This window comes from Schistocerca americana, chromosome 2 (assembly GCF_021461395.2).
Source record: "Schistocerca americana isolate TAMUIC-IGC-003095 chromosome 2, iqSchAmer2.1, whole genome shotgun sequence".
In the NCBI taxonomy this organism is placed as follows: domain Eukaryota; kingdom Metazoa; phylum Arthropoda; class Insecta; order Orthoptera; family Acrididae; genus Schistocerca; species Schistocerca americana.
Window position 1 is genome coordinate 287,362,421 of NC_060120.1, and position 23,029 is coordinate 287,385,449.

Below are 23,029 nucleotides of genomic sequence, written 5' to 3' on the forward strand. Positions count from 1 at the left end.
CCACACTTGTTCTGTAGTAGGTTTATAGTTAACACACTGTAGATTGAACTGTCGCAGTAGGTTTTTCAGATCACGAACACTGCGCTTGTCAGTTGACATGTCAAAATTAGAATTAAGATCATCATCTGTTATATTGTCATAGTTGGTAAATCTTTTCTCAGTGAGTGCACATAAAAGGATGTCCAATTTTTCTAAGAACGCACTTCTAATGCCATCGGAAGATCTGTACAATGATACTACTATTAGCTTCATACTACTTATGACCTGGCTTCAAAATTCAGTTCTTCACATAAATAATTTAGATCAAAGTTACCAGTGTTGCAGTTGATTCATCTACCAACATAAATTGCTACACCACCTCTCTTGTGAACTCTTCTGCAGTAACTGTTTGATAAACTATAATTTTTGAACTTATAAACTGGAATTTCATCTTCAGTGGCCCAATGTTCACTTAAACATTTTGTGATGAGCAGCAGTCTATACCAATTCTATTGTTATTGCATCCTGGATTTTCCATTGTTAGTTTTGGGAATTTTCTTGTTTGATATTATCCCATACCGCTTTGAACTTGATAGAAGCACCTTCTATACACTGTTCAGAAACGGGATCAGTTTTTCTTTGTACTAGTCTTCACATTTTAAATAAGCTTTATAAACAGTGTCATTCAGCTGTGCTCCTAGTTTAGAATGTATACTCTCAGGAACTCTTTCCTACAGTGAACCTGATGGCTTTTAATCATTTCTTTTATTGCTTTTATTTAGGGCTAGTTTTGAATAATGTTACCGAGCGAGGTGGCGCAGTGGTTAGCACACTGGACTCGCATTCGGAAGGACGACGGTTCAATCCCGCGTCCGGCCATCCTAATTTAGGTTTTCCGTGATTTCCCTAAATCGCACCAGGCAAATGCTGGGATGGTTCCTTTCAAAGGGCACGGCCGACTTCCTTCCCCGTCCTTCCCTAATCCAATGAGACCGATGACCTCGCTGTTTGGTCTCTTCCCCCTAAAACAACCCCCCCCCCCCCCCAACTTGAATAATGTTGAGCAAGGATACTCTAAATAAGCAAATATCCCTTATAGATAATTATCAAAATCTGTCGCACTGTTCACAGTTCATAGGATGCTCACAACATCAACAAAATTAATGTAGTAAAAGAATCTGAGGTTCATTGTTTGCTGGTGCGAAGAAGCAGAAAAGTGAGAGAAACAAAGTTTGTAGTGAGGAGAAGAGTCAGTTACAGCCATATTGAAAGGAATACACAATAAATTCTGAATGGATATTAAAAATCTGTCTCCACTTATTATTACAGTATTATTATTATTATTATTATTATTATTATTGTTATTATTTTTATATGGATGGGGGAAGGCAGAAACTTAAGTTGTCTGTCATCATTTTGATTTATCATTTCCAACCTGGAATTTCCTTTATTATATTGTCCCACACATACCGTTATTTACAGTACTTTGCCTAAAATTTTTGCAAACCTATTAGTATCTGTGTGTACTCATCATATCATAGTGAAGCCAAGTGTTGGCAAAGTTTACCCACCTATTTCTGCTGCTAATCTTGTCGTATTTGGCTTTTAAAAAAATACAAAAAGATTATTTTGTATTGTGTTTCTACAGCACATTATTGTATCTGGCTTAAAGTATTTTGTCTGCCTGTTTGTTTTTTAAGCTGAATGCACATTATTGATTTAGTTTATTTTTTCTTTTTTTTAGTTATATTTGTCGGTCATGACTTGATCTGTGCTGTATTACAGTTTTTTTGAAACACATCTGACTGGTTTTTGCTGTATTTACCATCGTGGAACTTCCTTTTTAAAGTTGGAAAGCATTGAAGCCTGCTAATGCTAATTTTATCTTTAGAGGTTTATTTTGCTTCCAATTTTACGTGTTACATTCTCCTTCATTTTAGATCAGTATTCAGACAGGGCTTAGTCCAAGGAGACAAACACATTATTCATCCAATATTGGAATGGCTATTCCAGAATATGGAGGCTCTGAAGAAGAGGGCTTATTTATCGAAGTACCTTGTAAAGGTGGAAGTGCCTCCTGACAAACTTGCTGATCAGGATCTGGCAGCACTTTATGAGCAGGTAACAGTCAGACTCGAACTTTCAAAATTATAGGCTCCTGATGAACTATTAACTTTAAAATCATTGTCTCTCCTCCACACTTGATTGCATACGCTTACAGAATTTACACTCATTTTTCAGGTGTTTCCAGATGCATTCACGGTGTTACACGACACAATTGTCTAACTTGTTTCTCTACTCTGTTGCTGTATTCTAAGGAGTAGTGGATAGCTCTTGCTTTTGTTGAAATACTTATGTCATTCAGTTAAATTTGGTGACAAACATTGCGTGTGTGTGTGTGTGTGTGTGTGTGTGTGTGTGTGTGTGTGTGTGTATGAGTGGTGGGGGGACACAGGGGGAGGATGCCTGTGCGAAACTTTGGTAATAATGGTAGAAAATTGGTTTAAAAAATATGGCACCCAATTGTGGGTTGCTTAGTGTGCCCACTCACATAATGCCATACATTCTAAGGATATTTTAATGATCGTCATAAAACCTTTGTTTGCGTGGCCATCTTCCGCAGCATCTGTTAATGTCTGTTACTGTAGGTTATCCGTCTTGAGATGACTGCAATCTAATTAAAAAGAATTAAACCAGACACATTTCACTTTTATTTATAAATCATTTTCTGTGGTTATTGGCGTTTCTTTACATATTCTGCTCCTTCCCGCCTTGCTAGCAGCAGTTGCTGTTGAAAGGCTCCATTTCTCATTGCACTTGGCTGTTTTTGGCATTCTGCAGTGTTTCCTACACTGCAGTGCTGGAAATATTGCAGATTGCCAAAAAATGCCAAGTGCAGATGTGAAATGAAGCCTTTCGACAGCAACCGCTGCTAGCAAGGAGGGAAGGAGCAGAATATGTAAAGGAACACCAATAATTACAGAAGATACAGATAGCCGTACCGTAAGTGCAACCACAATGGAGGGGTATCTGTTGAGAGGCCAGACAAACGTGTGGTTCCTGAAGAGGGGCAGCAGCATTTTCAGTAGTTGCAGGGCAACAGTCTGAATGATTGACTGATCTGGCCTTGTAACACTAACCAAAGCAGCCTTGCTGTGCTGGTACTGCGAACGGCCGAAAGCAAGGGGAAACTATGGCCGTAACTTTTCCCGAGAGCATGCAGCTTTACTGTATGATTAAATGATGATGGCGTCCTCTTGGGTAAAATATTCCAAAGGTAAAATAGTCCCCCATTCGGATCTCCGGGCGGGGACTACTCAGGAAGACATCGTTATCAGGAGAAAGAAAACTGGCGTTCTACGGACCGGAGCCTGGAATGTCAAATCCCTTAATCGGGCAGGTAGGTTAGAAAATTTAAAAAAGGAAATGGATAGGTTAAAGTTAGATATAGTGGGAATTAGTGAAGTTCGGTGGCAGGAGGAACAAGACTTCTGGTCAGGTGAATACAGGGTTATTAATACGAAATCAAATAGGGGTAATGCGGGAGTCAGTTTAATAATGAATAAAAAAGTAGGAGTGTGGATAAGCTACTACAAACAGCATAGCGAACGCATTATTGTGGCCACGATAGACACGAAGCCCATGCCTACTACAGTAGTACAAGTTTATATGCCAACTAGCTCTGCAGATGACGAAGAAATTGAAGAAATGTATGATGAAATAAATGAAATTATTCAGATAGTGAAGGGAGACGAAAATTTAATAGTCATGGGTGACTGGAGTTCAGTAGTAGGAAAAGGGAGAGAAGGAAACGTAGTATGTGAATATGGATTGGGGCTAAGAAATGAAAGAGGAAGCCGCCTGTTAGAATTTTGCACAGAGCACAACTTAATCATAGCTAACACTTGGTTCAAGAATCATAAAAGAAGGTTGTATACATGGAAGAAGCCTGGAGATGCTGACAGGTTTCAGATAGATTACATAATGGTAAGACACAGATTTAGAAACCAGGTTTTAAATTGTAAGACATTTCCAGGGGCAGATGCGGACTCTGATCACAATTTATTGGTTATGAACTGCAGAAACTGAAGAAACTGCAAAAAGATGGGAATTTAAGGAGATGGGACCTGGATAAACTGAAAGAACCAGAGGTTGTACAGAGTTTCAGGGAGAGTGTAAGGGAACAGTTGACAGGAATGGGGGAAAGAAATACAGTAGAAGAAGAATGGGTAGCTTGGAGAGATGAAGTAGTGAAGGCAGCAGAGGACCTAGTAGGTAAAAAGACGAGGGCTAGTAGAAATCCTTGGGTAACAGAAGAAATATTGAATTTAATTGATGAAAGGAGAAAATATAAAAATGCAGTAAATGAAGCAGGCAAAAAGGAATACAAACGTCTCAAAAATGTGATCGACAGGAAGTGCAAAATGGCTAAGCAGGGATGGGTAGAGGACAAATGTAAGGATGTAGAGGGTTATTTCTCTAGGGGTAAGATAGATACTGCCTACAGGAAAATTAAGGAGACCTTTGGAGAAAAGAGAACTACTTGTATGAATATCAAGAGCTCAGACGGAAACCCAGTTTTAAGCAAAGAAGGGAAAACAGAAAGGTGGAGGGAGTATATAGAGGGCCCATACAAGGACAATGTACTTGAGGACAATATTATGGAAATGGAAGAGGGTGTGGATGAAGATGAAATGGGAGATACGATACTGCGTGAAGAGTTTGACAGAGCACTGAAAGACCTGAGTCGAAACAAGGCCCCGGGAGTAGACAACATTCCATTAGAACTGCTGACGACCTTGGGAGAGCCAGTCCTGACAAAACTCTGCCATCTGGTGAGCAAGATGTATGAGACAGGTGAAATACCCTCAGACTTCAAGAAGAGTATAATAATTCCAATCCCAAAGAAAGCAGGTGCTGACAGATGTGAAAATTACCGAACAATCAGTTTAATAAGTCACAGCTGCAAAATACCAACGTGAATTCCTTACAGACGAATGGAAAAACTGGTAGAAGCCGACCTCGGGGAAGATCAGTTTGGATTCCGTAGAAATGTTGGAACACGTGAGGCAATACTGACCCTACGACTTACCTTAGAAGCTAGATTAAGGAAAGGCAAACCTACGTTTCTAGCATTTGTAGACTTAGAGAAAGCTTTTGACAATGTTGACTGGAATACTCTCTTTCAAATTCTGAAGGTGGCAGGGGTAAAATACAGGGAGCGAAAGGCTATTTACAATTTGTACGGAAACCAGATGGCAGTTATAAGAGTTGAGGGGCATGAAAGGGGAGCAGTGGTTGAGAAAGGAGTGAGACAGGGTTGTAGCCTATCCCCAATGTTATCCAATCTGTATATTGAGCAAGCAGTGAAGAAAACAAATGAAAAATTCTGAGTAGGTATTAAAATCCATGGAGAAGAAATAAAAACTTCGAGGTTCGCCAGTGACATTGTAATTCTGTCAGAGACAGCAAAGGACTTGGAAGAGCGGTTGATCGGAGTGGACAGTGTCATGAAAGGAGGGTATAAGATGAACATCAACAAAAGCAAAATGAGGATAATGGAATGTAGTCGAATTAAGTCGGGTGATGCTGCCGGAATTAGATTAGGAAATGAGACACTTAAAGTAGTAAAGGAGTTTTGCTATTTGGGGAGCAAAATAACTGATGATGGTCGAAGTAGAGAGGATATAAAATGTAGACTGGCAATGGCAAGAAAAGCGTTTCTGAAGAAGAGAAATTTGTTAACATCGAGTATAGATTTAAGTGTCAGGAAGTCGTTTCTGAAAGTATTTGTATGGAGCGTAGCCATGTATGGAAGTGAAACATGGACAAATGGAAGTGAAACATAGACGATAAATAGTTTAGACAAGAAGAGAATAGAAACTTTCGAAATGTGGTGCTACAGAAGAATGCTGAGATTAGATGGGTAGATCATATAACTAATGAGGAGGTATTGAATAGGATTGGGGAGAAGAGAAGTTTGTGGCACAATTTAACTAGAAGAAGGGATCTGTTGGTAGGACATGTTCTGAGGCATCAAGGGATCACCAATTTAGTATTTGAGGGCAGTGTGGAGGGTAAAAATCGTAGAGGGAGACCAAGAGATGAATACGCTAAACAGATTCAGAAGGATGTAGGTTGCAGTAGGTACTGGGAGATGAAGAAGCTTGCACAGGATAGAGTAGCATGTAGAGCTGCATCAAACCAGTCTCAGGACTGAAGACCACAACAACAACTGCTTTATAAATAAAAGTGGAATGCTTCTGGTGTAATTCTTTTTAATTAGATTGCAGTCAGCTCAAGATAACCTATAGTAACAGTGATTCATACCTAACTATGTTCAATATGCCTCTCCCTCTCCTCCCTCTTCTCCTCCTCCCTCTCCCTCTCCCTCCATCCCCTTGACCATCCGCCCCCCTCTCCCACACAAATGATTTCGGTTTATATTTGAAGTTGATTTTATTATCAACTGAATTCTTCATGTCACTGAGTAGATGGTCAATGATTTTTATGGCAGAGTAACTCACTCCTTCCTGTGCCACACTAAGGTACAGTTGTTTTCACACTGTGATCGATTGTTGACCACAAACTTCAGGAGAGAGTAATTGTACTCACAAGCTTTTGTCAGTGTGCCCAAAAGTCTACACATTAGCATTATTACATGCTTCTGTGGAACAAACAATTTTTTCCTCTATGAGGAGTTACCCTAGAATGTAATGCCATAAGACGTCAATGAATGAAATTGGAAAAGTTAGTCAACTTCTTTTACATTTTTGTCTCCAAAATGTGACACTATCAGTTATCCAAAAGTTGCATCACTAAAACATTTGAGATAATCTGTAACATGTAACTTCAAGTTCTTATCAATATAAACAGTTAGTACTGAATTGCATGTATTGTGTTCTAACTAACTTCAGCAAAAGTGTGTTTGCAGAAAAGCAATTGGTAATTTTCAAGACAATTTTATTTACGCGTTCAAGCATTGGAATCTACTCCAATTGTCATGCTTATAATACTTGCATCTTCTCTGTTTGTTTGATATGGGGAGGAAGATTATTTGTATATATCAAGAACATACCCAATATCAAACAGAGTGGGGTGGCACAATGGTTAGCACATTGGACTCACATTCGGGAGAATGACGGTTCAAACCCACGTCCTGCCATCCTGATTTAGGTTTCCTGTGATTTCCCCTAAATTGCTTCAGGAAAATGCCAGGATGGTTCCTTTGAGAGGGCATGGCTGACTTCCTTCCCCGTCCTTCCTGATGATCTCACTGTTTGGTCCCCTTCCCCCAAATCTACCAAACAACCAACCCAATATAAATACTTCTAGTCAACCTTTAGTGATGATTCCCCATTCTGAAGATGCATTTTTAGCTAGATATGATGAAAGCTAGTTACCAGGGGGGTGTTCAAAAGTCTCTCCGCAGTTCTGTATGATTGTTAGCCGGCATGCCTTATGCCGCATTGAATGTACCGAAATGAAACTCAGTGAAATGCAAGTTATTAGTTTATTGAATATTCATTTTTACTTACATATTTTCACATTAAATGTTGAAAGTGTCCCTCCCTGTTGTTGAATACACAATTCAATTCGTCTAATCATGTTTCCAAACACAAGCTGTAACATTTCTTCTGTAACAGAAGCAGTGAAAGTGGATATTGCAGTTTTCAATTCATCAATGGATTTTGGATGGTTTTTATAGACAGTTGCTTTTGCTGCACACCAGAAGAAAAGGTCGGGTGTTGTTAGGTCAGGCAATCATGGAGTTAAAAGTCCCTGTGAAATTATGCGATCATCAAAAACATCAGCATGCTGTGACATTGAAATGCGAGCTGTATGCGCAGTTGCACCATCTTGTTGAAAATAACCATTCAGTATTTAACTTAACAGAAGTTCTCCTATGAATGGGTACAGAATATCACTGCAGTATTGTTGTGCATTTATTGTTTAATTGAAAAACCCAGGCAGGCGAACAATCATATGGCATGCGCAACTAACAATCATACGGATACGGCACTGCGGAGGGACTTTTTGAACACCCCGTACCATAATATTTGACCTTTTGTAGCAGAATACTGAAAACTGCAGAATCAAAGGCTTTTGACAAGTCACAGAAGATACAAATTGGCAATATCTTGTCATTCAAATTTTGTGTAATGTGATTTGTGAATTGAAAAATAATGTGTTGTGTGGAGGGACTGTTTTGAAATCCAAATTGAGATTAAGTATCTTGTTTTGAGAGAGATGTGTTACAGTTCCTGTATACATAATTTTTTTCAGTTACTATGAAAATGAGATAAGTAGTGAGAACAGTTAGTAATTTTGTGTAAAAACAGTAACTTCTCTTTTTCAATAGAATTTTATTTTCATTTCCAACCAAACAAGCTTCACATTGAGTTTATTGTTGTTCTTAGTTTCAAGATAAACAACATTGAATTACCAGCTGAAGGTGATTTACTGTAGATGTTACACTGTAGTGAAATGTGAGTTAGGCAGAGTCATAATGTTCAATATTGTGTCATTCACTCTTCAGTGTCATGTTCAGTGTTGTGATATCTCCTGTCATATTAAAACTATGTACCAAAATGGGAGTCAAACCTACACTCATACCTTACCAACTGAGCTATCCATGCATGAATTGTTAGCCATCTTTGCAGCTTCAGTTCCTGCCTGTGCCCTTCCTACTTTTGAAGTTGTACATAAGTTGTACTAAGTACCTCACAAGACCAGCACCTTGAAAGAAGGGATATTTTGGTGAATGGCTGAGCCACTGCCTGGGGTTGGTTTCCAGAATTAATCTTTCTCTGTGTAGTGTTGTATGTATTGTTGTGAAACTTGCTGGCATGAAGTAGTGCCTGGATAGCTCAGTTGGTGAAAGCACTGCCCCAAAAGAAAATGATCTAGGTTTGTGTACTAGTCTGTCAGTGAGTTTTAATGCATCTGAATATTTCACTAATAATATTGTCTTGTCATCTTCAATGGCTGCCCTTGTCACAATAAAGGGATAACACCCAGAAAACAAGAATCTCTGGCTGTTTTAATAGTGGGAGTAATATTAACAATCTGTCTGTCAAGAGGGGTTATCAGGGTACCCACCAAATAAATTTTGTTGAAAAACTTCACTCAGATGTTGTTTAATCCCATGAAGTGAGAGGAAACCTTCATATCATATGTGAAAATATATGACACTCATCCTCAGTGTTGATGCATGTTACAAGCTGCATAACGCAATTATTCTTTCAAACACATTGATAACCTTTTAAATGTTACTAGTAAAGATAAGTCATAAAATATTGTATTAACTCTGCAATGTTCTGTTTGGGAGTGTTACATATCCATATGCACACACACCCCTATCCCCTGCACACAAACAAAAGCAAAAGAAAGAGCAATGCTCTTAGTGAAGAATTTAAGGATGAATAATAAACATGGATCAGTAGCATAAATAGTTGAAATATAGTAGTAGAAGTGATGGTGGTAGTAATGGTAATTACAGTTCCAATTCCACATCATAAATCATTCCTCAGTTAGGCCTTTTGAGAGCCTTTGATTGTTATATAGATTGTTTCAGCAGAAACAGGCGTATCTAAATGGTCCATTTACAGTACGCAGCTGTCTTAATAAAGCAATTCCTGAAGAATCTGTTGCCAGGATACTTGGACTATATTTCTTCGGCAACAAGGGCTGGAATATACTTGCAAAATGGTAGAGCATCAGCATTTACTTAATGAGCAATGGCGTAGTACCTCAATTGTGCCCATCCTAGGAGCTGAATCAGTTGCACCAGTCTTCTGTCATGGCCTTCTGGTCACCTGACACTTTTGCTCTGTAATGTTGTCTATGGGACTTCTTAAAGATCCAAGCTTACAAGTGAAAAACTTGCTAACAAAGTTAAAGGGGAATGCATGTTCCATCTCCATCAGCAATACACCACTGTTGGGTTGAACTATAAAATGCATTGAAGTTGGCAATAACATTTTTAAATATGAATTATGAAACACAAGAAGTAATGATCTAATTGAAATAAATGGTTGTAGGTCCATCATAAGTTACATTTAGAAGTTAGTTTTCTTTATTTTTTGTGATTAGTTTCAGACAACTGTCCATTTTCAAAACATGTGTATCATAAATGTGACAATGTAGGCGATGGCCTATATACAGAAACTGCCCCTGCCATGATGATCAAAGTGGCAAAATGTGGTGTATTTACTGTTGTTGTGTCGGCCACTGTGCCACTTTGATTATCACTCCAGGGGCAGTTTTTGTACATAGGCTATCGGCTACATTGTCATATTTATGATACAGATGGCTAGAAAAAGTGGACACAGGTATGTGAAGCTAATCACAAAAAAAGGGAAAACTAACTTCTCAATGCAACTTATGATGGAGCTACAACAATTTATTTCCATTATAGAACAATTTGCAGACCTATATTTCATCTGCAGTATGCTAAAAGTTTGTAAGTAATTACCTTTAATTTATTGCCAGTTGCACTGTTGCCATTCCTGGAAATTTCAAATAACTTTCTCTTGGAAATTATTGAAAGTTGACCATATGTCTTTATATGATGACCCATTCATAATGGTCTATTCTGGGGCCTTTCAATGTATACATTAAATCTGTCTCTATAGTCTGAAAACTACTGTAAAGTGTATGGCAGAGGGTACAGGTACCAGTTATTAGGGGGTTTTCTCTTTCCATTCACATATGGAATGTGAAAACTATGGTTGCTGAAATGCCTTTGTGTGCACTATAATTAGTCTAATCTTGTCCTTGTGATCTCTATGGAGTTGTTGTACATTCCTAGATTCACCACTTAAAGCTGGTTCTAGGAACTTTGTATATAGGCTTTCATGGGATAGTTGGCATCCATCTTCAAGCATCTGCCAGTTCAATTTTTCAACATCGCTGTGGTCCCCAAGTTCTGAGTTGAATGGAAGGCCTTAACCAGAGACTGTGAAGGTTCTGTGACAAGCTAGACAACGACTTCATAGACTTGCCCCTTAGGGTTGAGAATTGCATGGACCCCCTAAATGGGTCAGATATTGACTACCGTATTTACTCGAATCTAAGCCGCACTCGAATCTAAGCCGCATCTGAAAAATGAGACTCGAAATCAAGGAGAAAACAATTTCCCGAATCTAAGCCGCACCTGAAATTTGAGACTCGAAATTCATGGGAAGAGAAAAGTTTTAGGCCGCACCTCCAGATCGAAACAAAGTTGGTCCATTGTAATATGAGACACAATTTAGGTCGAATGAATGACGATACAGCTACAGTAGTTTGGTTCGAGTCGTAAGCTTAGCAGTTAAGCTTTACCAGGTAGCCATTGCAATGCGTCAGGCGCTACGTCCGTATTTATACGGGTACCCATCCTTTTTCACGTGCTTCATTTGGTTTGAATTGATTGCTTATTTTTCTTTGATCTAATAAGTGCCGTTCTCTATGTTATAGATCTTTACGTGTCACTCTAAGCTGAAAATGCATTACTGTACTGTGTCATGCATTGTTTGTTGCATTCTGATAATGAGTGTTTACGACCAGTTGCCGCTAGCGGCATGCCTTGCTTTTGTGCGCGCTACCGCTGCTTACAATAAAAAAAAAAGAGAGGAATCGTCTCATTAGCGAAACAATGGTAAGAGACTGCTGTTTGTTGTTACTTACACTAATGCTTTCTTTGATAATGATCAACAAGAACCAAATAATAGACTGCGTATGATAGAAGATGTTCTGAACGAGAGTTCAGCGAAAATTTTTCTCTGAAAATCTTTGTAGATGCCTCTGTAGTACGTTACATTCTGCACAGAAATTAGAGTCATGTTAGATTTAAAAATCTAGTCAATTGCCGTGCTTCATTTCTGACTGTATCACTATTAGGCATAAGAATAATACGAATATAAACATGACATGATATGTATATTCTTCCGTGTTTGCTGTTGTCTCACTCTAGTTTCGTAGTTTATTAGGCAGCAAACACGAAAGAATACAAGGCAAAATGTTTATATTAGTATTATTCTTATGGTGAAGAGAATACTGCATGTGATTCACAATTCATAAAAATTCCTATTAGCAACCATCTCTTCTCACAGGTAGGAAAAAATTCAGAAGGTAGAGTTGGCCAGATTCACAAACATCCCAAACAGTCTTGCTAGTCGGATTTTCGTAGTACATTGAAATGCTGCTACTTTCAAAAATGAATAATACGGAATTTGTATCTACTTCGTTGGGTAATGTATGAAAATGTAGTGGTTGAAACTCGGGGCGGATAAAAAATCTTGTCTTCCACTTTTTTTTTTAATTTATTTACTGGCGCAGAGGTTTTGGCGCCAGTATTTATCTTTGTGCCTGCAAAGCATGGCTGTGTAGCTTACATATATTCGACAGTAGAAGTTAGTTGTGGCGGCACCTACAAACATTTTTCAGAACTTCTGCTTACTTTGCACTCGATTCTAAGCCGCAGGCAGTTTTTTGGATTACAAAAATCGGAAAAAAAGTGCGGCTTAGATTCGAGGTAATACGGTACACATCAGAGGCGGCTACCGAGGTAGCTAACTGTGTGTGGGTTGCACACAAGGGTTTCTTAGATAAAGTAACTCTCTATCCAGTCCAAATTACAATAGCGGTAGAAGATCCAGAAGTGTCAGTTAAGATCCAAAGAAATGCCCCTACAGGAGAGAATATTAAAATCCAAATGGTTAACCATTGAAGCGTTTGCAACACTGTGTCAGAATCTGAAGCACTTTAAAGTGCCCTGTTACCATTGCCCTTCTTTGTAATTAGTTGATATCCCCTGTTAGTTCTATTTAATATGTGGTTCACACACTTGAGCAATATTATAGGGGAGGTTGCATGAACGTTTTCTATGCAATCACCTTTGTAAACTGATTGCATTTCCCTCATATTATACCAGTGCCAGTATGCCACTTGCTTTACTCATCAGTGAGCCTATGTGATCATTACATTTCATATTCCTACCAATTCTTACTCCCAAGTAGTTGTATGAATTGACAGCTTTGAACTGTGACTCTTTCATATTGTAGTTTTTAGATTTTATGAAATGCTCAGTTTTACATTTATGAACATTTAAAATAAGTTGCCATTTAGCATCTGTTTCAAATCTTATCAAAAACTAGCTGAATATTTGTGCAGCTTTTTTCAGACAGTACTTCATTGTAAATAGCTGCATAATCTGCTAAAAGCATGAGTTTACTGTTAATATTGCCTGCAGGCTTGTTAATATACAACATGAACACGAATAGTCCCAACACACTGTCCTAGGGTACAACTGAAGTTACTTCTGCATCTGTCAATAACTCCATCCAAGATAGTGTGCTGTGTTCTCTCTGCCAAGAAATCCTTGATCTAGTCACAAATTTTGCATGCTACCAAACATGATTGTAATTTCAGTACTGAGTTAGATTGTTTTCTGAAATCAAAAAATAATACATCTACCTGACTGCCTTGATTGACGATTTTCAGTATGTCATGTGAGAACAGTGTGAGCTGGGCTTCATGTAATCAATGTTTTTTAGATCTGAACTGGTTGGCATCGAGGAGGTCATTCTGTTCGGGATACTTCATTATATTTGAGCTCTCAGAATATGTTCTAAAATTTTACAACAAAGGGATGTCAAGGATGATGGCAGCTGTCTGTATCACTTCACTACCCTCTTGTATACAGGTGTGACCTGTGCTGCTTCCAGCTGCTGGGCACAGGTTTTTGTTTGAAGGATGTACAATGGATTGTAATTAACAAAGCAGCTCACTCGGCTTCAAACTGGGTATAAAATCTGATAGGGATTCCATCAGGTTCTGGGACATTATCCAATTTTAACAGTTTCAGCTGTTTCGCAACACAGGGCTCAGTCTTGAATACCTTATTGTTCTTCTTATATATTAATGACTTGCCATTCTATATTCATGAAGATGTAAAGCTAGTTCCTTTTGTTGATGATACAAGTATAGTAATCACATCCAAAAAACAGGAATTAGCTGAGTAATTTATAAATAATGTCTTTCAGAAAATTATTAAGTGGTTCTCTACAAATGAACCCTATTAAATTTTGAGAAAACACAGTATATACAATTCTGTAAATCAACATTATTGAGTTAGGTTTAGCTACTTGTGCTATCAGAGTTATTGCAAATTTTAGTGATAAACATATCTGTAAATGCCTGTCTATGCCTGTTTTCATTCACTGCTTTTATGTGGTATCATATTTTGGGGTAATTCATCATTAAGAGAAGTAGTATTCATTGCACAAAAGTGTGTAATCAAAATAATATCTGGAGCCACCCAAGGTCACCTTGCAGACATTTATTTAAGAAACTCAGGATATTCACAGCACCTTTCAATACATATATCCACTTATGTAATTTGTTGTTAATAACCCACCCCAATTCAAAAATAATAACAAAGTGCAAAGCTACAACACTAGAAGAAAGGATGATCTTCACTATTCTAGTGGTTTAAATCTGACTTTGGCACAGAAACAGGTGAATTATGCTGTCACAAAGTGAAAGCTTGTGTTAAACTGACACGTACAATCATTACAAAATTATCTGTGGAACAAGTATTAATGTAATGTAACACCACTAACACAAATATATATTTCATTCATCTTTGCAGTCCTACAAGAATCAAAGTATGGCATTGTTCCTCCTGGGTTTTCCTTTGTAAAGGAACATTTGAATTAAGTGTTTCTGCTTTTGCTTTGCTACCCACATTTTCAGATCCTCCTTTGTCCGCCAGTGTCTGGACACTAACTTTGCAGCTAATAATAGCCCTTACACGTGACCAGAATTTCTTCAGGTTTTGTGAAAGATCTTTAAACAAGATTGTCTCTCAGGCTTCACATATTGTCTCTTGATAGCCAAATGCGCTTCATTCAGCATATCTCTCTCTCTCTCTCTCTCTCTCTCTCTCTCTCTCTCTCTCTCTCTCTCTCTCTGTGCTTTGTTTTACACCTATTATGCAGTAGTCTCTGTTTCTTGAGAGAAGTTTCTTTACAATGATTGTATATCATGGAGGGTCCCTCCCACAAAGAACTGTTGCAGTAGGTACATATCTATCAAGTGCATGGTCAGCTATTCTTTTAAACATGAATCATAGCTTCTCTATATACTTCTGTCCTGAGCTAAAAGTTTTAAGTTCCTCATTGATATATGACATTAATACTTCTTTATCTAGTTTACTGAACATATAAATTTTTCTACTTGTTGTAATTGCCCTTTGTAACTTGATCGTTGTTATTGCTACAACTGCCTTGTGGTTACTGATGCAAGTTTCATTGTGAGCAACCTCTTCTTATGTGTGGGATTCCATACTATTTGTTCTAAGTAGTTTAGTGATGTTTCACAGGATGTCTTGTCACACCTGCTACTAAAAAAACTGTAATTATCCCAATTCATTGTTGGATGATGAAAGCCTTCTCCGATGATTACAGTATGATAGGAAAACTTACCTACTAGTGAGCTGATGTTTTCTCTGAATTTATCGGTTACATCAGACAATAAGTGTAGTGGTCGATAGCAAGCTCTGGTTATAATTTTATGCCCGCCACTGATCCTGAGTCTTGCCCAAACAGTCTTGCATCCAGCTTCAATTTCTACCTTGGGGAATTTGAATTTCATGTCTACTGCAACAAATACAGCACCTCAATTTCTTATTATCTTATCCTATCGATATACGTGTAATTTCCCCCCAAAAATATCACTACTGTCTATTGTGTGTATTATCCAGCTTTTCTGTACCTAATACTATTTGAGCTTCACTTCATTTTAGGAATGCTTCAAACCCTGGCACATTGTTGTAAATGTTTCAGCAGTTAACCATTTGGATTTTAATATTCTCTCTTGCGGGGGGGGGGGGGGGGGGGTGCATTTCCTTGGACCTTAACTGACACTTCTGGGTCTTCTGCAGCTATCGTAGTCTGGACTGGATGGAGGGATGCCTAATTAAAAAAAAAAAAAATATCTTATGTGCCCCCTGGGTAGCAGACTCTAAAACGTAGTGCAGATCTGACCTGTTTAGGGGGACCCTGCAATTCTCAGCCATATGGGGCAAGTCTAGGAAGTCACAGCCTAGCTTGTCAACAGAACCTTCACAGTCCCAGGTTCAAGCCTTTCACTCAGTTCAGAACCAGGGGTCCATGATTTGTTCTGGGGACAATGCTGCAGACTCTGAGCTTTGTTGAATCTCCTTGAGCAAGGCTTGTACATTTAATTAACAGGAAAGCCACTATTTTGAAAAAAAAAAAATTGGTTCTTCTTCTGTTATATTTAATAGCTATTGGGTGTCTTCTACTGATAACTTAATATTTACAGTATTATGTTGGTATTTCTCAAAGAAAATAGGTACACTGTGTGATCAAAAGTATCCACACACCTGGCTGAAAATGACTTACAAGTTCATGGTAATGCTGGAATTCAGTATGTTGTTGGTCCACCCTTAGCCTTGATGACAGCTTCCACTCTTGCAGGCATATGTTCAATCAGGATCTGGAAGATTTGTTGAGATATCAATGTTGGTTGGTGAGGCCTGGCATGAAGTCAGCATTCCAAAATATCGCAAAGGTGTTCTATAGGATTCAAGCCAGGACTCGGAGCAGGCCAGTCCATTACAGGGATGTTATTGTCGTGTAACCACTCTGCCACAGGCCGTGCATTATGAACAGGAGCTTGATCGTGTTGAAAGATGCAATCACCATCCCCAAATTGCTCTTCAACAGTGGGAAGCAAGAAGGTGCTTAAAACAATCAATGTAGGCCTGTGCTGTGTTAGTGCCATGCAAAACAAGGGGTGACATTCACTGGGCATTCGCCATACACACACACCCTGCCATCGGGCCGCCACATTGTGTACCGTGATTCGTCACTCCACAAAACATTTTTACACTGTTCAATTATCCAATGTTTACGCTCCTTACACCAAATGAGGTGTCGTTTGGCATTTACCAGTGTGATGTGTGGCTTATGAGCAGCTGCTCAACCATGAAATCCAACTTTTCTCACCTGCTGCCTAACTGTCATAGTACTTGCAGTGGATCATGATGCAGTTTGGAATTCCTGTGTGATGGTCTGGATAGATGTCTGCTTCTTACACATTAGGACCATCTGCAACTATCAGCGGTCTCTGTCAGTCAACAGATGAGGTTGGCCTGTATACTTTTGTGCTGTATGTGTCCCCTCATGTTTCCACTTCACTATCACTTCGGAACCAGTGGACCTAGGGATGTTTAGGAGTGTGGAAATCTCGCAGACAGACTTATGATACAAGTGACACCCAATCACCCGACCACGTTAGAAGTCCTTGAGTTCCGCGGAGCGCCCCGTTCTGCTCTCTCACAGTGTCTAATGACTACTGAGGTCGCTGATATGGAGTACCTGGCAGTAGGTGGCAGCAAAATGCACTTAATATGAAAAACATATGTTTTAGAGGGTGTCTGGATACGTTTGATCACTGTTACTTGTCATGCATCTCAGTGACCACTACTACTTTATTTATCACTACACAGCTTTTCTAAAACATACACCTTAATCTTCAAGTGAGGATTTTATTTAGTTTATGCACAGTATAACATGATGTATTTTGGTGTGCAAAATTTAATATTGTCCGTCCTAGTTACTCGGATCAAAATAAAGTAAAAGCAGCTGCATGCAAGAGATTAGAAGCCTGCATGATACTGATGTTTCATGGATATGTAAGTAACGTGTTTTATTTTGATGAATTTGGCAAAAATGCCAGACCTCTGCAATTAACTTGAAAATAGTAGGCTGTGGATGCAATTAGCATTATTTTATCATATTACTCTTGCAAAAAAATGTAAATTCATTATAAATCTAATTGCATACATGTTCTTAACTTTTTAGAACCTGACGCATTTTATTCTTATTGAAATAACTGGGGATACTGCAAGATAAAATAGTTCAAAACAAAAATGTAGAAGTCCATAAACCAAAGGAATTTCACTACCTGAAAATGGAAACAGAAGTTTAAAACATGTGATAAGAATAAATTAATGTTAAGTGAATGGTCATAGTATCAGTTTGATAACGTATAGAAAGTAATTAAAACATCTGATACATTCATTATAACTTTCACTGCTGAATATTATTTATTGCCCTGCTTTACTGACTGTATGTTTATTTCTGAAAGTATGAGAATCTCATTGAAGATTTTAAAGCAGTTCACAAAGAAAGTGAAGTGTTGAAGAAGAGTGCAAATTCAATAGCAGAGCTGCGCACTGACATAGAAGCAATGGAGAAGGAGAAGGAAATTGTCTTGAAAAGAATAGAAAGAATGGAAAGAAAGGTATGAAATGTTACACTACACTGCATTTATCTGTCAGTTTTTTGTGTAACTAAAAGGTAAAAGACTTTTATTTCTTTTGTGGATCAGATTGAAAATTTGCCAACCAGAGATGCTATGCTTGAAGCAGCTCATGCCCTGAGGCTGGAGCGTGAGAGGGAAAAGGAGCTGGAATTACAGAAACATGAACAGCAAACTATTTTGCACCACACTGAACAACGGGCTCAGAGATTGCAGAAGCAGTTGAAAGAGCTTAGACAATCAGCAGTTGGAGCAACTCCAAAAGGTATGAGGTTCCGAATTATATTAAAGGTACCAGTGTACAAAAATCAATATGCTTATAAGGATTATGAATTGTAACAGAATTGGTGTTCATTCACTGTTCTTTTCATCCATTCATTCATCATTTTTCTTATATTTTGTCAAGAAAGTAGATCTCCAGGGGTTTGGAAAAAGTCACAGTCTATATTAACAAAAGAGGAGTGACTTGTAGGAACCTAATCCGTACACAGTATTAACAGTGTATTTCGCTATAGAGTTTAGTGGTATTTGTGCTCACAACAGATGTATGTGGAAGATGGTATTGAATCTTAACCTTCCAGAGGAAGAACTGTCTTTGTTGAAACCTAAGGGGAAACTGAGAAGACAAAGAAAAGGTGTAGAGAGTTGGTGAATCTCTTTACATGCAGTTCAGTAGTTCTCATGTATATCCACAAGCTATTAACATAGTGTACACTAACAATGAAATAAAAGAAGTAGACAGCAGTAAGTTTTTGGGGCTGTAGATACAGCACAATTTTAACTGCAAAACCCATACTCCACAATTAATGAAGCCTATACTTCAGTTACAGTTGCCATATGCATGATTACTGCTCTAGGTGAACTGAAAATGAAGAAACTAGTCTATTCTTCGTATTTTCCAGTGACTAATGAGTTGCAGAATATTTTTTTTGTGGGAACTCATTGTACAGTGATGGTTTTTCAAAATACAGATGTTGTTGTTGTTGTGGTCTTCAGTCCTGAGACTGGTTTGATGCAGCTCTCCATGCTACTCTATCCTGTGCAAGCTTCTTCATCTCCCAGTACCTACTGCAACCTACATCCTTCTGAATCTGCTTAATGTATTGATCTCTTGGTAATGAAAATTGTTCCTGATCTTAGTACTAGAACATCCTGCAGATACCTCTTCAAAAAACTTGATATATTGACAACTGCCACACAATACATATATTTTTCATTGTGAATAAATCTGCTTCAGTTGTACGTGACAAATCCTTTATTTGGATAAAATCATACACGACTTGGGTTTCAAGATGTAAATCCAATCTTCAGGTGCTATGCAAGACAAGGTAAACAAAGAGAGGTTCTTCAGAAAATTAACTAACAGTAAAAGAGCCTATTACAAATTTGAACATCAGGTTATGCCTGGACTGCATACGAGGAAGTCATACCAGTCATTTGAAAAATCCAACAAATTGTGAGGCATTAAAAGGTTCTCTGAGTCAACCAGTACCACACGGATAAACAGGACTAACCAAAAAAACATTAATGCAACGTCAAATAAAGCACACATTACCAGCCTAATGTAACCTATGAACCAACTTCGAACAACTAGACATGTGGCATAGTCTTAAGAAATTACACTGAAGGCACAAAAGCCATAGAATGTCAATTTGTGAACCTCAGAAGTGTCTGACCACATAAGTGCCTAGCCCATCACATATCACAGAAGCCCAGCAAGACTGCTCAACAGACTGATGTGTGAACCAAATGAAAGTCTTGTGTCCTGTGTACACTTGTAAGTCAGAGAGTGGTTGCCATTGGAACTAATATCAAGGGCTAGAGATACTGCTGAAGAAATCATAGGCTGCACCGCCACGTTTCCTCCCAAATGCCATGCTACTAATAGTGCTAAACCATCTTACTTGGGCCGAGCAAGGTAGAGCAGTGGTTAGCACACTGGACTCACATTCGGGAGGACGATGGTTCAATCTCACTTCCGGCCATCCTGACTTAGGTTTTCTGTGATTTCCCTAAATCGCTCCAGACAAACGCCGGGATGGTTTCTTTGAAAGGGCATGGCCGACTTCCTTCCCCATCCTTCCCTAATCCGATGAGACCGAAGAAGACCTCGCTCTCTGGTCCCCTACCCCACAACCACCCAACCCATCCACTTTACTTATGAATGGCCGTATCTAAAATAGGCCTAGTAAGGAGCAAACAATAAAAGCAAGACATACAATGTACACTGCAATTGTCAACAAATAAAAACAATAAAAACGTGTAATGAAATTGTCAAGAAATAAAATTAATAAAACCTTAGTACAAAGTATAAAATTCATAAAACTGTAGTATAAAATATAAAAGGGGGCAGACTGACGTACAACCCACAAAACATAATAGTGGAAGATGAGCAATATACAGAGTACATCATGTGATGAATGTAAGGTTGTGGATGCAGATAGTGCAACACAACTTATAGGGTAACCTATACAATCATAGCGCATAAAATTTCCAGTAACAGAGAAACCAGCATGACTAGTAAAGTAAACACACAAAAATATACATAATTCCAGAATTTCACATTAGGTACTATTCTGAGTAGTGATATATTATGTACAGCCACAGCCTGTTAAAAGAAAACTTGACAATAGTAAATATGTACATAGCTGCAGAGTTACACATTATGTATTAAGCTGAAGAACAATGTGTATGTACAACCCATTAACTAGTGAGATGTTTGATCTCTGTGGGCATTATCCCTATTGTTTATGTACCTAAAAATAATGGGCAGTGTTGGATCCATCATGAGGAGTGTGTAGTTTTTCCATATAATAATGGTGGTAATTATGGTATTTGATGCCCACAGTATGAAGATAGATATGTCAGACTCAAAGGGTGAAGTTTTCAGACTAGGTTTAGAGAATATTGTGCCACTCATAATCTGAAGTCAGCTTTAGTGGTGCATTTGGCATGTAATAAGCAAAGCCTGCATAACATTAAAGATGATTTAGGACTTTTTTTTGCAAAACTAGGTTGAAATTTTCTTTTAATGGCTTCTAAGTAATATATTGCTCCTCAGGTTAGTAGCTAATGTGTAACTCTGCTGCTGTGTATATATTTAGTGTTCTTAGGAGTTTAGTTTACTGATCATTCTGGTTTCTCTGCTACTGGAGATTTTGTCTGCTATGATTATGTAGGTTATTCTATACATGGTGTTGCACTATCTGCAATCGTAATATTGCGTGCAATGACATTTCTTCCACTATTATGTTTTATGTCTGGTATGTCAGTTTGGCCCCGTATAGATTTTATACTACAGTTCATTAATTTAACAGAGAAGCTGAGTCGCAGATAGGCACAATGAAAAGACTCTCAGAAAGTGTGTTTTCAGCCAACAAGGCCTTCATCAAAATAGACAATGCAAAAAACACACACACACACACACACACACACACACACTTAACTCACGATCACCGTCTCTGGCTTCTGAAGCCTTTGTTGGGCCTATCTGCTTGTCAGCATCTCCACTATAATGATGAGTAGCAACTGTCACTTTCATAATACTGTTACATTCCATCCTGGATTTTCCACTGTTTGGTTTTATTAATTTTATAATTTGTACTAAGGTTTTATTAATTTTATTTCTTGACAGTTTTATTCTACTTTCTTAGTATTTTTATTGCTTGACAATTCAATTCCATTACACATTGCATCTCTTGCTTTTTGTTTTTTGCTCTGTACTAGGCCTATCTTAGCTACTGCCATTTGTAAGTAAGATGGTATTAGCGCCATTACCTCTAGTAGCGGGCGGAATTTGGAAGGAAATGTGGGGGTGCGACCCTGCTCTCTGATGTATATGTGTACACAGAAGTCCTATTGCGGTTCGTACATCTGTCTGTTGAGTGTGTCGGTGCACTTCCACAACATGTAGAGGGCCAGGCACTTATATGGTCAAATACTTTTGAGGTTCACAAATTGGGATTCTATGGCTTTTGTGCCTACATTGTAACTTCTTAAGCCCACACCACATGTCTAGTTGCTCACAGTCGGTTCAGAGGTTACATTAGGCTGGTAATGTGAACTTTATTTGCTGTTACATAGCTTTTTTGGTTAGGCCCTGTTTATGTGGTGTGGTACTGGTTGACTTGAAGAACCTTTTCGTGCATCACTCGCATGGGACCTCAGATGCTACTTGATAAATTAGATGGATTTTTCAAATGACTGGTATGACTTTCTTGTACGCAGTTGAGGCATAATCTAATGTTCACATTTGTAATGGTCCCTTTTAATGTTAGTTAATTTAGTGAAGAATACCTTTTAGTCATCATTATTTTTTGTAGCACCTTAAGATAGGATTTACATTCTGAAATCCAGGTTGAGTACATGATTTTATCCAAATAAAGGATTTGTCAAATACAACTGGAGCAGATTTATTCATAATCAATAATTGTAGCAACAGTTGAGGATATGCTGCAAAGAGTGTACTATGATAATACATACATTCAGTAATGTTTTTGTTGGCTCTTGTTGTTATTCTTGCTGTTGTAACCATCAGTCTGAAGACTGGGTTGTGGGTGCAGCTCTCCACACAAGTCCATCCTGGGCACCTCTCATCATCCATGCATAACTACTGCTACTTGCATGTATGTGAACCTGCTTACTGTAGTCAAGCCGTCACCTGCGTCTATTATCTAGCCCTCTCTCTCTTCAAGGGTGTCAGCAATAGTACAAA

At 38.3% G+C, this 23,029-nt stretch overlaps 1 protein-coding gene across 2 annotated transcripts in view; it reads left to right on the top strand.

The window, feature by feature from the left end:
* Positions 1 to 23,029, top strand: part of LOC124595324 (intraflagellar transport protein 81 homolog) — a 97,869-nt gene that overhangs the window by 25,739 nt on the left and 49,101 nt on the right. For both annotated transcript variants that reach the window (XM_047134024.1, XM_047134026.1), the window contains exons 3-5: positions 1,920 to 2,100; positions 18,142 to 18,297; positions 18,385 to 18,580. In XM_047134024.1, coding sequence (XP_046989980.1) covers positions 1,920 to 2,100; positions 18,142 to 18,297; positions 18,385 to 18,580 — 533 coding nt within the window. The remainder of the gene's footprint in view (positions 1 to 1,919; positions 2,101 to 18,141; positions 18,298 to 18,384; positions 18,581 to 23,029) is intronic.